Here is a 14,470-nt window from a genome sequence, read left to right as displayed (position 1 = left end):
TCAAAAACAATGTTTCTACCAGAGTGTTGGGGTTATAGAATGTGAAATGTACAGTTTGCGCGCTTTTTCTCACAAATACCAGCAGCAGGTTATGATATCTATCCTGCTTTGGACAATAATTATGCCATTACTGCCATAATGTTCTGTTTGACAGATGCTATAGGGCGAGCTCAGGGGTGACCAATATAAGCTTGATGGCATGACTTAAGGGGTGCAGCCATTCAGAAATTGGCACAAATTCTTTTGATTTATTGACATCTGCGAGCATAATATTGTAGTTTCAGTGTCTGTTACTGCAGTAGTTCTGAACCAATGTCAGATTCAGCCGGGAGAATGTTATTGCATGATGATTGGTTGTACTGTTTATCGTGAAATAAGAAATGTGCCAATTATGTTAGCGATAGGCCTAGAATTAGGACCGATAATACCTTAATCAATGTTTCGCTAGTGACTCGTACGTAGAGCAAAGCCCAGCGAGTAATGAAGGTCTGAACAACTGGCACGCTTGCCTCACCAGCTGGATTTCGGACATGTGACTCGCGATTTCTAGAAATTTGTGATTAACAACCTTCAACGTTCTGCTGCCCCAAGTTGTGCAAACTTCACCAATGCCTAGAAGCCCAAGTCCATCAGCACGCAGACGAAACTCTCGGTCGCCAGACCGTTATCGACGTTCTTCAGATAACTATCCTAGAAGGGATCGGCAATACAACTCACGCTCACGCTCTAGATCTCCATATGCCCGATCGCCTCGCTCAAGGTCACCCCAGCGAAGAAATGCGTCTCGATCGCGATCACGCTCCAGAGAGAGACAAAGACGACCTGCACAAAATAAGAATCGATCATCCGGTGGGCCCAAAAAGTACGAATGGGGAAAACCAGAGGACAACAAAGTGGAGGAGGAGCCGGAAGTACCCGTCAAAAAAGCAGAAGCTAATTTTGGTTTATCCGGGAAGCTTGCTGCTGAAACGAACACTTATAAAGGTGTTGAATTGAAATACGTTGAACCTGCGGAAGCACGAGAACCAACTAAAAAATGGAGACTCTATGTATTCAAGGGAGACAAGCAAATTGGTAATTATAATGCACCCGAGTTTTGAAAGTCGGCGCTGTCTGCTAACCTGTTGCATTGTGACAGATGTTCTCCACATACATCGTAAGAGTGCATATCTGTTTGGTAGAGATCGAGTGGTAAGTAAGATAGACTTGAGACAAGCTGTGGATGATCTGTGGTTTGAAAATTAATAGATCACTTTTGCAATCTCTTCGTTTTTCTTCCATAGGTTGCCGACATACCCGTAGATCATCCTTCTTGCTCCAAGCAACACGCAGTGTTACAGTTTCGGTCTGTTAACGAGAAGAATGAAACGAATGGTCAAGTCCGGCGAGTTGTCAAGTAAGTGTCTTGCTGAAGACAACATTTTGACGCATTGTGTACTAACGCTATAACGCAGACCGTTTATCATCGATCTGGAATCTACAAACGGAACGCATTTGAATGGTGACAGGATACCAGATACTCGTTATATTGAGCTCAAGTTGAGCGATGTGCTTAAATTTGGGGACAGCACGAGAGAATATGTATTACTACACGAAGAGGCATCCAAAACTCTATAATCTGTGGTGATCGCTGCCTTCGTCACGACCACCAACACTTCTGTAACTTTGATGTCGGATGATTTATTGTCAAACCCAAAGTTATTCAATTGCAACAATGATGCAAATAAATCTTGAAAAAAAGCGAAAAAGTCAAAATTATATACAAGTGGGATCGCCGACAGCTCATATCTTCAATTTGCTCAACTCTTCCTCCAATGATTTGGCTTTGGTGATCTTGTCTAATTGCTCTGCGTTAAGCGATGTACCACTATTTTGTTTAGCCTTCAATTCGTCAATTTGTCTAAGCTTCTTCTGAAGTGCCTTGATCTTTTTCTCCTTCTCAGTTGCTGCAGAAGACGCGGGGCAAGCTGAAGACGTTGAGACTGGTGCGTCTTTGGATTTAGGTTCCTGAAGACGGGGTTGACCAGCGCCTGAATCAACCTTTTCCACCTTATTCGCTTTCTTTTTGGCCACAGATGATGTTTCTGGCTTTGTTTTGGGAGTATACCCTGGAGGATATTGGCTAGGTTTGCTCGCCTCTATGCGCGAGTTGCTGTATCGTACTACATCTTCAGCAGGCGTGAATCCAGGTCGAACTTTTCTTTCTTTTCTAAGTGTTCCATCGGGTCTTCGAGATCCTGGTATATACCGTTCGTCACCATCCCCTACAATGCCCGAAACATTCGATGCCATGTTGTATTGAAACGATTGAGAGAGTAAAACTTTCTGTGTTGAAGTTGAGCATTGAATATCGATTTATGCACGTGATCATCGGGGTCTTAACCTCACCACTCATTGAAAATGAACGTGCAGCTTTTTGTTACTGGAACCGTTATAAAGACCATCGCCTCATGCCCGATGCGAGGTATAGAACGGTGAAATTGCTATGGCCATCTCATGTATGTACCTCTATAGTTCCGAGGAACGGGTACTTGGTAGGATGGAGCAACTCGGGGCGCACTATTTGTGTCGCTACAGTTTGTGAAAACTTGTCGGTAGGTGGTTGCGGGAATGCCACCGTACAGACATTCGCGCCCGTCGCTAAACAAACGTTCCTATCAGATATCTGAGCTATCAAGCTATCTATCACGCTGTCTACCACCGGTTGCAACGGACGGAGATAGTAAATCAAGTCCATCACATCCTGCACCGACTGTCTTAGGAGTCCTTGCCAACAGCGAATCTAATCACCTTAGTTACCCTAAGCCAGGTACGCTGATGCACTATGACATCTATTGAAAAGACGAAGTTTTAGTAACCAGCATTTGTAGGAAACGAAGATTTCTGGCTGTCAATATTTCTGAACTCTGAAATGTTACCAGAAATCAGGTAAGGCTATAATCTTGATGTTATCAAAGTCACAAATTGCCTATTGATTGTCAAACTGTAGATCTATATATGACAAAAACGAACAAAGCGATAGACAAACTTCAGTGGAAATAATTTTTTATGATCAACCCAATCCCGAATACTTGCAGTATCTGGCACTGGATCCTCTTGTACTTGATCTATCCGCCAAAGCGACGTCGCGAAAGCTTGCATATGCCACCGATGACATCGACACAACATCATTGAGTAAATCAGAGTGTGGAGTTATCAAGAATGTTAAAAAAATTGTTGAACAATCCAGAATTATGGCAAGCAGCAACATGGATGAAGATGGCTTGGATGTGGAAGATGGCAATATACGTATTGCCCTAGATCAAGTATGTGTCTTTGCTATAACTGTGCCTTGAAGTCAGCTGGAGGGTCTAACATATGAGTTTAGATAAATTCGTCATTCTATTTAGAAAAAGGCATCAAGCAATTAACAACAGCCGCCACCGAGGCTCAGCGAACTCACACCATGATATTGTCTGCCATCATGAGTTTCGCACAACAAATCAAAGCAATCTTCGTGTATATATTTTATCCAATATTCTCCCTCGTGCAGGCACTACGATCCTTCATCATTGGCCCCGGCATGGGTCTTCTTTTTGTAGTACGATTTGTCATTGAGATCATACTGTATGTTCTGAACCTTCAATTACCAAAATGGATTCTCAATGGTGTTGCTTTGAAGGACTTGTCTGCTGCAGGTAAGGATCTGGTAATGAATTCAGCATAATGTCAGTAATGGTCGTTTTACTAACTTTTTATGCCAGCCTTACAAGTTGACTTGCGATTGCAACAGCTCTGCTTTTGGCCCGGTCAGTATATGTTAATTCGAAAGAGGCGATGGGCGAACACTGCAGCAACAAGAGCGCAATATATAAGGTATGCAACCGAACTTTCATCACATTTTCAAAATTCTTTCTAAAGTTTTGCTTTCTGGTTGAAGTTTTTACAACAGTATGTGGCTAATTGCCAACGACATCATCATTGGCGTCACTGTGGGGTCGTTCTTAATCAACAACAGTTATGAAGTATCAATAACCTTACATGACATACTGAATGTAAGTCGCCATACTAGTTCCTAGTAGTACCCTGCATCCAACATTGATAATGTTTATTTCAGAGATATACCGTGGACCCACTACAAATGATGATGGACTGGCTGTTAAGGTCACCAGGAGGTCTGAAACTAAATGACGAACTTGGAAAGTTTTTGAGTGAGCTGTTCTCATGGTTGATCCGATTATGGATCGGTAAGGAGAATATCATTTAAAATGTGACGACGATGTATATCCATAGAAAACGCTAACAGACATCTGTTGCAGTGTGCATACAAAACATTCGACCAACTACGCCATTAATACTTAAAGTGATTGGGATGTCCGGCATATTCGGTGTCAGCATGATAATATCTCTTTCATCGGATCTACTGGCGTTCATGACCTTACATGTATACTGGTTTTACATGGTGGCCGCTCGCATCTTTAATTGGCAATTCACTATTTTATACTCGCTATTCAATCTGTTCAGAGGTATGTGGTTTTTGATACAGCTTCAGCGACGTTGACTTCTAGGCTGATTCCACCGGCATACTCAGGAAAGAAACGTAACGTGCTCAGGCATCGCATTGACTCCTGTGACTATGACTTGGACCAATTGTTGTTGGGAACAAGTCTCTTTACTTTATTGATGTTTCTTTTCCCTACCGTCTTATCATACTATTTGACATTTGCTTCGGTACGTTCCCTTGCCCACAGGTCCATGGTATTGCCTGTGTCCCATGCTAACGGTAACTTTCAGGGGCGGGTAGGTATCATTTTCTCGCAAGCAATAATGGAAACGCTGTTAGCTTTCTTCAACCACTTTCCGCTCTTTGCTATTATGCTACGAATCAAAGATCCAGGAAGGCTACCAGGTAAGAGACTCTCTGCATTATAGTAGTATGTACTGTATGCATATACACGATAGTAACCGTAATATAGGCGGCCTCACCTTCGAGGTTTGCCAGCCAGATCTTTTCATCAAGCAGCGAAGGTTCGTTCGATTCTTAAATCGGCAACGACTAAATATTGCCCAAGCGTGGAAGAAGCAAGCAATGCTACAGAAGCCTGAAGCGGTGCCTGCCAATGAAGTTCAGACCCCCACACCTACTAAACCTACCAGAGGCCATAGACCAAAGCAGCGGTCTGTGCACTTCCACGATACACCTAAATCAGAGGTACTGCGACAGAATTCCACCGATTCGAAACGAACGTCCACCAATGGTATCTTACAGAAGAGTATGGGCTGCTTGCAAGGCAGCTACATCTACGTGAGGGTAGGTTTACTGAAATTCTCTACAGCAAGCCATACTATGGTATAGTAACCCGTTTATCCGTGCAGAACTTACCGATTCCTTTTGGTGCCATTTTCTTTCAATACATGCTGTTGTGGAAGAGACTCAGTGCGCACTATTTTTCAACTTATGTGCTCACCTGCCTCCTATACGGCGAACCCATCAAACCTATTCCAAAATTACAGGTAATCATGTGAAGATATTGAGTTTATCATAAGTTTGTGTCTAACTTTTTTTCTTAGTATCCAATGTTACCTGACAATAGGTAAGATCTTGATAAGCCAATCTACGTAGATAATACTTTCTACTAATACCTTCTTCTCTCTTAGGCCATCATTGCGAGATTTTTGGGAAATACTCAAATCATCGTTTCAAGATGATTGATTAGATAAGCTGTTTTTAGGATAGCTAGACCCAGCATTGTTTGCGGCTTTATAAACATATTCGTGAGATTTATTTCTTTATGAATACAACGGAAGCAATTAAAGGTTTCCACGCTAGTAGTGATATGGCAGGGTTTGAAATGACGTTTGAGCCACTTCAAACTCCGGCGCACTGATTGATTGATTATGACTACCACATAAGGGACCTGCTTTTTTTTTTCGGTGCTTGCTACACTTTAACTCACATTCCACATGTCCTCCGATTCTGCCATTGTTCAAACCGCAAGAGCTGCCAGACAAGCCTCTGTTGCTCTTCAGTCTGTAACTGATAAACAAAAGAATGAAGCTTTGCTGAGAATTAAGCAAGTTTTGGCTGAGCGCAAGGCCGAGATTTTCGAAGCCAATGAGGTTGACAAAAAGGTGCGTAGTTACTTTGCTTTTCGAAGGAACCATATGGTTGGATTTAGGTTGCTAAACAGGATTGTTCAATTAGCTGGCTGAAGAGCAAGTAGCACAGGGAAAGCTTAGCAGCTCCTTATTTAAGCGCTTGGATATCTGCAATGGAGACAAGTTCGACTCTATTCTCTCTGGAGTTGAGGATATCACTCACCTTCCTGACCCTACCAAGCGAGTCAGTCTAGCTACCAAGTTGGATGACGATTTAGAATTGTACCGTGTTTCTGTACCTGTTGGCGTCTTACTCACCATTTTCGAAGCTCGTCCCGAAGTGGTCGTCAACATTTCTTGCCTTGCTCTTAAATCGGGTAATGCTGTTATTCTGAAGGGAGGAAAGGAAGCATCGCACACAAACGCTGTCCTTGCCAAGGTCATTCAAGACGCCTTGAACAGCCTTCCTGCTGATTCGTCTATTCCCAAAGAAGCCGTTCAGATTGTCGAGACCAGAGAAGATATCAGCGCGTTATTGGAATTGGATCGCTTCATTGATATGGTTGTTCCTCGTGGAAGCAACAGCCTTGTTAAATATATTCAGAACAATACCAGGTAAAGGATCTTGCATTTTCAATGACGGGAAAGCAGGGGCAAAGAAGATGACTGATATATCTCTCTGTTTTGTTTAGAATCCCTGTCTTGGGTCATGCTGATGGTTTATGCTCTCTGTTTGTTGACAAGGATGCTGATATTGAGAAGGCAAAGAAGATTGTTGTTGATTCCAAGGTTTGTATCTATAAGGTGTTGGTTCCTTCCCCACATGAAAATTAGACGCTAATTTTTTTTTTGCCACACCGAAGACCAACTACCCAGCTGCTTGCAACTCAGCTGAAACTCTTCTTGTGCACCAAGACCTCTTGCAATCCGATAAATTCGCTGCTGTTGCAACTGCACTCTTGAACGCCGGTGTTTCTCTTCGATGTGATACAGCTACATACAATGCCCTGTCAAACGTTGATAGTAAATTCAAGGAACAGGTTTCTAAGTCCACTGATGAGGATTACGACACTGAGTTCCTTGACCTGACTATTGCCGTCAAAGTCGTCCAAGACGTTTCTGAGGCGATTGATCACATTATTGAGCACGGCTCCAAGCACACAGATTGTATCATCACTGAAGATGCATCCGTAGCAGAATTTTTCATGGCGCGAGTTGATGCTGCTGGATGCTATTGGAACGCAAGTACTCGATTTGCTGATGGATTCCGTTATGGTTTTGGTGCTGAAGTCGGCGTAAGTTATCTACGATTGCTGGATTGATATAAAGGATGTCAACTAACATACATGATCTGTAGGTTTCGACTAACAAGACTCATGCTCGTGGCCCTGTGGGCTTGGAAGGCTTGGTTATTTACAAGTATCGGGTGTACGGTAACGGTAATGCCGCTGGTGACTATGGCTCTGGCAAAAAGCAATATCTCCACCAAGCCATCGATGAGACCAACTACAAGATCTAAAGAAAAAAAAAGTCGAATAGTGTCATAGAACCCTTTTTCACGTCATCTAGAGCAGATTGTAAAATAAACCTGTATTCAACCATTATTCCTTTACCGAGACAACTATGGATTCATTTGCAGAGTTTAAAGACTGAACTACACGCGACCGTTTTGCATACATGGGATATATAGGGTTTATTGGGCTCATTAAAAGCATTTAAGGTTAACTGTAAGTTCCACAATCAAGCAACTTGGATCTATTTGCGAACTTTAGTGGTGAGCTCGAGTCTCTCGACAAAGCTGACACTGACCAGCGCCAATACAGCAAACACAATGGTCAGAGAAAAGGCATACTTGATGGCGATGAGATACGCCTCCAAAACCATTTCTCTAACGTCTTCAGGTAACTCCCAAATTACAGACACAGACTTGCGAACAGCGTCAATAATCTCAGCCGCATTGGGTACCTTGACCTTTTCAACTAGCTGAGTTTTAAGAACAGCTTGGAAGACGCCTTGACAGGTTGAAACACCCAGAACACCACCAGTTGTTCTGAATAAATAAGAAATAGATATAATAGTAGCGGAATCTTTCATGTAAAAAAAAAGAAGAGATCCATTAGCTATAGAGTCCATCTTCATTTTTTCAGTCGCATTGAAAACCATACCTTTAACTTCTACAGCCGCTAACAGGCTGACCAGGGTAGTAGTAAGCAAGCTACCAAGGGCATATCCATCTAGAATATTACCGAGGGCCATCCACCAAGCACTAGATTGCGGTGTCCAAGAAGTGATGATCGCAGCACCAAGAATAAGCGATATACCAGAGCATATGCAGAATCCTTTGTAGCGACCAGTGTGTGACATATAATAACCAGCGATCAACGATCCAGCTGAAGAGGCTAAAATTTTGGGTAGCATATACACACCCGCTTTGGAAGCTGAAAATCCAAGAATACTTTGAAAGTAGAGGGGTACAAGGAAAACCAAACTCATACTACACATAAGAGACCAAAAATTGGTGAAGGATGAAGCAAGAGGAGTGCGTTGAGTGATGATGTGCCATGGCATGATGGGATATTTTGCATACTTTGCCTCTACGACAGTAAACAAAATAACTCCCGCAGCCGATCCAGAAAGTGAGCCGATAACCAAAGGATGTGACCAAGGGAGTGAATTACCACCCAAGGACGTGGCTAGCATAAATAGTGCGACAGAGATCACCAGCGTAACGGCACCAACCCAGTCGACCTCGCGAAGCTTACTCAGGTAATGGAACGATCCGTCCGCCTCACGCTTAACATTGTAATTCTTGATGTGAACCCCAGTGACATAGAAGGTCAAAAAGAGTAGCGGCAAGTTGATATAAAATGTCCATCTCCAGTTATAATAGTCGGTGATAAAGCCTAGTGCACGCCCATTAGGTCATGTTATAAACGCTTTCGCACCCTTTGAACTTGCTTACCTCCTAATGGACCACCAATAACACTACCGAGCTAAAGTAATGGGCATTAGTAATCATAGATCGGTGTAGAAGAAAGGCAGATGCTGTCGTGAAACCACACTCACTGCGTAGCTCAAGTTACCGTATCCTTGATATCTGCAAAAGGGAAGATAAAGCAAAAAATTAAGGTTATAATTGTTAGTGCCCTGTGAAGATAAAGTGTGATGGGTAGCCAATTGTTTGTCCGGCTTACTTTCCGCGATCTCGGAGGGAAACCAGGTCACTGGTAACAATACTTGACATAGTATTCATTCCTCCACCTCCAATACCTGCTACAACACGAGCAGCTACAAGGAACCAAAAATTGGGTGCTGCACCACATAGCAAAGATCCAATGAAAAAAGTGCTGCTGGCAAAAAGTAAAGTATTCTTGCGTCCTATGGCATCGCTGATTCGCCCATCTGTAAAAACGGCGGATATAGATTAGGCGGCGGAGAATGACTCGAATGGCCAAGGTTGAAAGCCCGTAACCAAAGCACGCAATGGAATCGGCAACAACTTGACTTACATAGAGGTTGGAGGGCTGTATATGATATGAGATATGAAGTTGCCACCCATACAGCGTCATTGTATCTGTTGGGTTGGTACGGTTGATTAATGATGTAGTCCACATTGACAAGAGACGGTGCGTTAAACTACCTATTGAAGTCGCTTCCTATCCTTGTGAGAATTGTGCTGACGATAGAGCTGTCCAAGGAGCTAAGGAATACGCCCATCCACAAGCTGTCAATTGACAACTTTATTAGCAACCTCAGTGTTATATTCCACTACAGCAAGTTATCGAGCTTTACCCCATCAATACAAATACAATGTTGGATCCACTGGGTAAAGTATCATCTGGTTTGGGTACGGCAGCTGTGCTTGTGATAATCGTTATTTCGCTGTCGCTGGATTCGGCACTATGCTCGGTGGTAGATGCTCCATACTGCTGCTGCTTCTGTTTACCAAGAAGAGGCTCAGTATCACTTCTCTCGGTAGACATAATTGATATGCAAAGGAGGAAGTAAGATGACAAAGCAGTAACTGATAATGGAACGAAGTGTGAAAGAAGATAGATAACTTTCCTGTGAGAAACTAAAGATTTTTTTTTGGCTGAACATCCTCGGTTGCAGCGGAGTTACATACTCTTGATGTTTGAACTTCCCAGAATGATCCCGATTGTTGCGCAAGAATGTCAAACATTTGAAGTGCACAAAATTGTTGTCTGATAAATAAAAAACAGTGCGGCAAGCCTTTATAATCATATTGTGAATTGAGATACTCATTTTCTTGGTGGATGTCGAGAACCCTTCAGATATTACAATCATCGATAATTCAGCAACCTCCGCCGACTGAAACCCCTAACTAACCTTATTGTTAACTCAATCATTTTCATTTCAAGAATATGCAACACATCATCATATTTTTCAACGATATCTTATTATCTCAGTGCTTTCATAGCTTTATTATCAGTTTCGTGTAGAAGGCTGGTTCACATCAAGGTATCAACGTAAGATAGCAGCTTCAATCGCTTTGCATAAATGTTATGAAGGTCTTCGCGTCTCTTGGTTTCAAAATCATTATGTCCTGTGATAAGGATCATCATGAAGAACGTCTCAATGATGTTTGGAGGCACGTTCGAAATGAGTTGACCTGTCAAGCTCCAGTTCATTGAGCTGGAAATGATGATAAGACCGATCATAGTAGCAGTACCGGCAATGACCATGTATTCGCTAGAGCAAACATTGCCAACTGCCAAGGAAAGTCTGGTGCTGAACGAGCGCTTTGAAAATTGGCCATCTTTGGGTTGAGCTAGGTTGATAATTGAAAATGCTTCAGAATCTTCCATGTAAACTTCTTCGAATTGAATATCTTCGTGCACTCTGAGGACATGGTGTATATTCCTTAGAACAAAGCCATCGTTCATACCAATCAACCCTGTATATGTTCCAATTAGTAGCCACCAATTGTCGCTAAAGGACATCAAAGGGCCGACGGCTATCCATATGATGAGCACTATAATAAGGATGGCTATACCAGAGAGAGTTCCAACGAGGTCTGCATAATAGTCGATTGCCCTCTGTATGTTGCCGACCTTGAGTCCTTGTATGATAATCGGCTGATTAGGAGTCTCATCGCCAGTCAAAACTCTCAACTTGTATTCAAGAGCGGAATCAGCTTGATAAATCAAATCTACGCACATACGGCTATATCTGCTATGACGTTCTCTGATGTTTGCCAAGAAAGAGAAGTACAGAACCATCATGGCCGATGTAGCAGAGTTGATATATAGCTGCCAGTCATTGTTCCAGCCGCAGTATTGCCCAAATCCAAGCCAGATGATAATGCCAATCCAAAATATTACAACGGTAAAGATGTGACCAAGAAAGAAAGAAGCCCGAGTACAGATTCTGCCGAACCAATTCTCAGGAGGAAGACGAGTTGCAAACTCATCGACCTTAACTCCATCTATTTCTTTGTAGTCGATAGCTGCATTCAAATTGCGCAACATCCTTTTGTGGCTAGCGCACCGAGATCGCAAACAGGCAGACACTTCCAAGTTTGATATATAGCCATTCAGCTGCTGACGCATAAGTAGAGAATCAAAGATGTAGCTAAGAATTGCCTGCGAGTCAGAAATGACGATTTGCCAATAGTTTGAATGGCCGAAAGGGATGCCCATAAAAACCCAAGTGAAGAGAGCAGCCATTATAAAGAAGAAGATGTATGCGGAACCGGAAAATTCGACAATAGCGTCAAGCCAACGGTCAAGCATGCCTGCTTTTAACCCACGCTTGTAGTGCATATCGTTTTCAGCATCTTTGGAAGTTGTTTGCGTGGGTGCCGCAATCTCAATGCCTTGTCTGGCACCAGGAAGACATAGGATGCTGAACATGTATTTCATCGCAGAACAAGAATGCGCCAAAGTTTCCTCTGGCTTAGCTACAATCACTGCAATAGTTGAAATATATCGTTAGATTATGACGACCAAAAACCTTCGGCGCCTATACAGTCCCACCACTTCTGTTGAAAAAGACTTTCGTACCTTCCACAAACCCGTCCTTGTCATTCATCTTTAATTCACCGTTGCTTTTATCTACATATTGAGCTACATCAATGCTCTCAGTGATCGGTCTCTTCAATTCAGTTGAAGTGTATTGCATTTTGGCATTCCACAGGGATCTAGTCAACAAGGAATTCAATATCACGATCCAATGGTATCTCACCAACCAAATCAAATTTACCTTTATGGCGGTTCTTGCAAGAATTTTTCCATAAATGTGAGTTGAAAATATAGTTTCGCCAATGTGATTAGCTGAGGATATTGGGTAGTGAATAAAAGCATTTTGGTACTGGTATTTATAATGTTTTCAACGTAAAGAACGCGGCGACAAAATCTACTGCAAGGCAGTAAGTAGAATTAATGCAGTAAGCTAAAATGGCTCAATTTTCTTTGTCCTGTACTGTGCCACCAAAGTGGCCATTGGTCAATGACCGCTAAACCTACCAAATCAATAGCAGAACAACACAATGTTCAGTTTTACAATTACTTTCAAGGACTTTTCCTCTTCAATTGAAACAGATGTACAAGGCAGAAAAATGCTGTTACATAGATTTGAAGAGATCAATGCTTGACATGAACACCCCCTTAAGAGCGTACAGCAAAGGTAGTATCGCAGCATGTTTGCAGTAATAAGGGTTGCTTTGAGCGATTTATTGGAGCAAAACTGCGGTCCCACAGTACGCCAATTTCCACACAAGCAATCGAACATGTCGTACGATGAAGGGCGTATCAAGGTACATCTACTGTCCGAATGGCATGAGGGAGAAACCCCGATGGGAAGAGTGTGTCTCGTCGAAAAGGACCATCTTCCATTTTTTACCAAATATGGGAAATACCATCTTAATCGCGCAGGTTACGGTAAAGAAATCCGCCGTATATCCGACCTTCACTTGCATTGGCCGTCTAAGATACAAAGATGAAAGACTTCATCGAGGAATTGCGTGGTAGCTCTACTATTTGCAGCTTTCCACAGAAATTGCAAACGCTCACCGAATGGACAAAGCCTGACCTACTGCAGTTTGGTCGTCCTTGGCTTCAACAGTCCAATATTTAGCTTTAATCATTGTTGATATATCAGAGAGCATAGAATTTGATAGTGTTTTAGTTTTAAGTCAGGAAATAACACAGCTCTATAATTTTTGCTCTCCTACTACTACTGTTCTTAGTGCTCTTCTTAGACAATCAAGGACACATTACGCCTGAGATTGTAATAGGTAGCCACGTGACTGGTCACTTCAGCTACAGTCAGCCTCTGGTCGCACTGTTCTGCGTTTAGGAGCCACCTCCAAAGTCATGTATACCCTATTAAGTGGTACTTACAAGTACCTAACTCGGAGAGAAGAATACTATGTCATGATCATCGGTCTGGACAATGCAGGAAAAACGGTAATTAACATTCATTGTTATGTTGAATGCCGAAGACCGTGTGTGATGATAACACACCATTTCGAACTAGACCTTGCTGGAGCGTATTAAGGCCCTCTTCTTAGGAGTACCTGCATTGCCTCCGGAAAAAATAGCACCAACAGTGGGACTTAACAGTGAGTTTTCTATGACCCTTTATAATTTTGGTGGAGGCAGCTTAGACCACGCAAGGCGGTGACTGACCTAAACTTTAGTCTGCAAAGTGGATATCAAATCAGCCAGAATAAATTTCTGGGACCTTGGCGGCCAAAGGGACCTACACAGCATCTGGGCCAATTATTACACAGAATGTCATGCCATCGTATTTGTAGTTGATTCTACCGATAAGGCTCGTATTGAAGAATGTAAAGAGACATTCGGTAAGTAGAATAAGCTCTCTGGTAGGACCAGTATTGAAAAAGACACAAATTTAATTCAGTTCTATAGAAAAAATTATCATGAACGACAATGCTGAAGGACTTCCTATTCTTATGTTGGCCAACAAGCAAGACATTGAAGGAGCTCTTCGTGTAGAGGAGATCAAAGAAGTCTTCAATCAAATTGCTCTCAAGCTGGGAGCTCGTGATTCCCGGGTACTACCAATTAGTGCGCTTGAAGGGTAAGGGTTTTTTTTTTTTTAATTAAGGTGGTGTTTCAGAAGTGGTCACTGTACGCAAAATTAACTCCAAACCGTATTTTCCTCTCAGGCACGGCGTTCAGGAAGCTGTAGATTGGCTGTTTTTACGCTTACAACGTAACAAGATCAATCGCCCACCAGTTTTCCAGTAGTAGATTGTCCTTATTTTAATTGTAAATATAAGAGTCTTTTCCATTATATTCTTTCGTTCTATCTCAGATTGGGCCCAAGGTGCGACACGAGTCGGGACCCATAATCTTTTTTTGGAAGCAGACAAAATTTGATCGTCCACATTGAGTGCAGCTTC

At 42.5% G+C, this 14,470-nt stretch overlaps 7 protein-coding genes across 7 annotated transcripts; 4 read left to right on the top strand and 3 right to left on the bottom strand.

Moving 5' to 3' along the window:
• Positions 1 to 537: 537 nt before the first annotated feature.
• K450DRAFT_219288 (uncharacterized protein) lies at positions 538 to 1,951 on the top strand. Its single transcript, XM_051585336.1, has 4 exons — positions 538 to 1,074; positions 1,139 to 1,191; positions 1,284 to 1,396; positions 1,455 to 1,951. Exons 1-4 carry the CDS (start codon positions 609 to 611, stop codon positions 1,615 to 1,617), a joined length of 795 nt encoding a protein of 264 aa, XP_051449320.1. The 5' UTR covers positions 538 to 608; the 3' UTR covers positions 1,618 to 1,951.
• K450DRAFT_296454 (uncharacterized protein) lies at positions 1,508 to 2,306 on the bottom strand. Its single transcript, XM_051593635.1, has one exon. The coding sequence runs from the start codon at positions 2,290 to 2,292 to the stop codon at positions 1,783 to 1,785; it is 510 nt and encodes a 169-aa protein (XP_051449319.1). The 5' UTR covers positions 2,293 to 2,306; the 3' UTR covers positions 1,508 to 1,782.
• K450DRAFT_219285 (uncharacterized protein) lies at positions 1,952 to 5,759 on the top strand. Its single transcript, XM_051585335.1, has 15 exons — positions 1,952 to 2,594; positions 2,662 to 2,809; positions 2,871 to 2,928; positions 2,990 to 3,305; positions 3,368 to 3,677; positions 3,744 to 3,855; positions 3,920 to 4,034; positions 4,097 to 4,226; positions 4,299 to 4,505; positions 4,571 to 4,710; positions 4,774 to 4,888; positions 4,956 to 5,290; positions 5,356 to 5,493; positions 5,551 to 5,573; positions 5,638 to 5,759. The coding sequence occupies exons 1-15, from the start codon at positions 2,286 to 2,288 to the stop codon at positions 5,690 to 5,692; spliced, it is 2,511 nt and encodes an 836-aa protein (XP_051449318.1). The 5' UTR covers positions 1,952 to 2,285; the 3' UTR covers positions 5,693 to 5,759.
• A 162-nt stretch (positions 5,760 to 5,921) lies between these two features.
• On the top strand, positions 5,922 to 7,695 carry K450DRAFT_182348 (uncharacterized protein). Its single transcript, XM_051584391.1, has 5 exons — positions 5,922 to 6,111; positions 6,185 to 6,693; positions 6,771 to 6,867; positions 6,942 to 7,373; positions 7,436 to 7,695. The coding sequence occupies exons 1-5, from the start codon at positions 5,944 to 5,946 to the stop codon at positions 7,595 to 7,597; spliced, it is 1,368 nt and encodes a 455-aa protein (XP_051449317.1). The 5' UTR covers positions 5,922 to 5,943; the 3' UTR covers positions 7,598 to 7,695.
• Positions 7,696 to 7,742: 47 nt separating this feature from the next.
• On the bottom strand, positions 7,743 to 10,279 carry K450DRAFT_219276 (uncharacterized protein). The gene is made up of 8 exons (XM_051585334.1): positions 9,871 to 10,279; positions 9,719 to 9,802; positions 9,588 to 9,652; positions 9,273 to 9,480; positions 9,145 to 9,175; positions 9,041 to 9,071; positions 8,244 to 8,981; positions 7,743 to 8,165 (listed from the first exon to the last, which is right to left on the bottom strand). Exons 1-8 carry the CDS (start codon positions 10,059 to 10,061, stop codon positions 7,834 to 7,836), a joined length of 1,680 nt encoding a protein of 559 aa, XP_051449316.1. The 5' UTR covers positions 10,062 to 10,279; the 3' UTR covers positions 7,743 to 7,833.
• Positions 10,280 to 10,479: 200 nt separating this feature from the next.
• Positions 10,480 to 12,394, bottom strand: K450DRAFT_219270 (uncharacterized protein). The gene has a single exon (XM_051585333.1). It carries the CDS (start codon positions 11,961 to 11,963, stop codon positions 10,551 to 10,553), a length of 1,413 nt encoding a protein of 470 aa, XP_051449315.1. The 5' UTR covers positions 11,964 to 12,394; the 3' UTR covers positions 10,480 to 10,550.
• An 842-nt stretch (positions 12,395 to 13,236) lies between these two features.
• On the top strand, positions 13,237 to 14,453 carry K450DRAFT_219260 (uncharacterized protein). Its single transcript, XM_051585332.1, has 5 exons — positions 13,237 to 13,508; positions 13,579 to 13,663; positions 13,742 to 13,906; positions 13,974 to 14,145; positions 14,234 to 14,453. The coding sequence occupies exons 1-5, from the start codon at positions 13,416 to 13,418 to the stop codon at positions 14,313 to 14,315; spliced, it is 597 nt and encodes a 198-aa protein (XP_051449314.1). The 5' UTR covers positions 13,237 to 13,415; the 3' UTR covers positions 14,316 to 14,453.
• Positions 14,454 to 14,470: the final 17 nt, after the last annotated feature.

The sequence above is a fragment of the Umbelopsis ramanniana genome (assembly GCF_025399195.1).
Source record: "Umbelopsis ramanniana AG unplaced genomic scaffold K450scaffold_2, whole genome shotgun sequence".
Taxonomy (NCBI): domain Eukaryota; kingdom Fungi; phylum Mucoromycota; class Umbelopsidomycetes; order Umbelopsidales; family Umbelopsidaceae; genus Umbelopsis; species Umbelopsis ramanniana.
This window is presented reverse-complemented; position numbering and strand designations above follow the sequence as displayed.

Coding starts and splice junctions, on each gene's coding strand:
- K450DRAFT_219288 (XM_051585336.1), top strand. CDS start 609: ATGCCTAGAAGCCCAAGTCCATCAGCACGCAGACGAAACTCTCGGTCG. Junction 1,192..1,283: donor TGTTTGGTAGAGATCGAGTG/GTAAGTAAGATA, acceptor TTTCTTCCATAG/GTTGCCGACATACCCGTAGA. Junction 1,397..1,454: donor CAAGTCCGGCGAGTTGTCAA/GTAAGTGTCTTG, acceptor GCTATAACGCAG/ACCGTTTATCATCGATCTGG.
- K450DRAFT_219285 (XM_051585335.1), top strand. CDS start 2,286: ATGCCATGTTGTATTGAAACGATTGAGAGAGTAAAACTTTCTGTGTTG. Junction 3,678..3,743: donor GAAGGACTTGTCTGCTGCAG/GTAAGGATCTGG, acceptor TTTTTATGCCAG/CCTTACAAGTTGACTTGCGA. Junction 4,506..4,570: donor GCTATTCAATCTGTTCAGAG/GTATGTGGTTTT, acceptor CGGCATACTCAG/GAAAGAAACGTAACGTGCTC.
- K450DRAFT_296454 (XM_051593635.1), bottom strand. CDS start 2,292: ATGGCATCGAATGTTTCGGGCATTGTAGGGGATGGTGACGAACGGTAT.
- K450DRAFT_182348 (XM_051584391.1), top strand. CDS start 5,944: ATGTCCTCCGATTCTGCCATTGTTCAAACCGCAAGAGCTGCCAGACAA. Junction 6,694..6,770: donor TATATTCAGAACAATACCAG/GTAAAGGATCTT, acceptor TGTTTTGTTTAG/AATCCCTGTCTTGGGTCATG. Junction 6,868..6,941: donor AGATTGTTGTTGATTCCAAG/GTTTGTATCTAT, acceptor GCCACACCGAAG/ACCAACTACCCAGCTGCTTG.
- K450DRAFT_219276 (XM_051585334.1), bottom strand. CDS start 10,061: ATGTCTACCGAGAGAAGTGATACTGAGCCTCTTCTTGGTAAACAGAAG. Junction 9,653..9,718: donor ATAGGAAGCGACTTCAATAG/GTAGTTTAACGC, acceptor CCAACCCAACAG/ATACAATGACGCTGTATGGG. Junction 9,176..9,272: donor TCCCTCCGAGATCGCGGAAA/GTAAGCCGGACA, acceptor TCCCTTTTGCAG/ATATCAAGGATACGGTAACT.
- K450DRAFT_219270 (XM_051585333.1), bottom strand. CDS start 11,963: ATGAAATACATGTTCAGCATCCTATGTCTTCCTGGTGCCAGACAAGGC.
- K450DRAFT_219260 (XM_051585332.1), top strand. CDS start 13,416: ATGTATACCCTATTAAGTGGTACTTACAAGTACCTAACTCGGAGAGAA. Junction 13,664..13,741: donor ACCAACAGTGGGACTTAACA/GTGAGTTTTCTA, acceptor CCTAAACTTTAG/TCTGCAAAGTGGATATCAAA. Junction 14,146..14,233: donor CCAATTAGTGCGCTTGAAGG/GTAAGGGTTTTT, acceptor TTTTCCTCTCAG/GCACGGCGTTCAGGAAGCTG.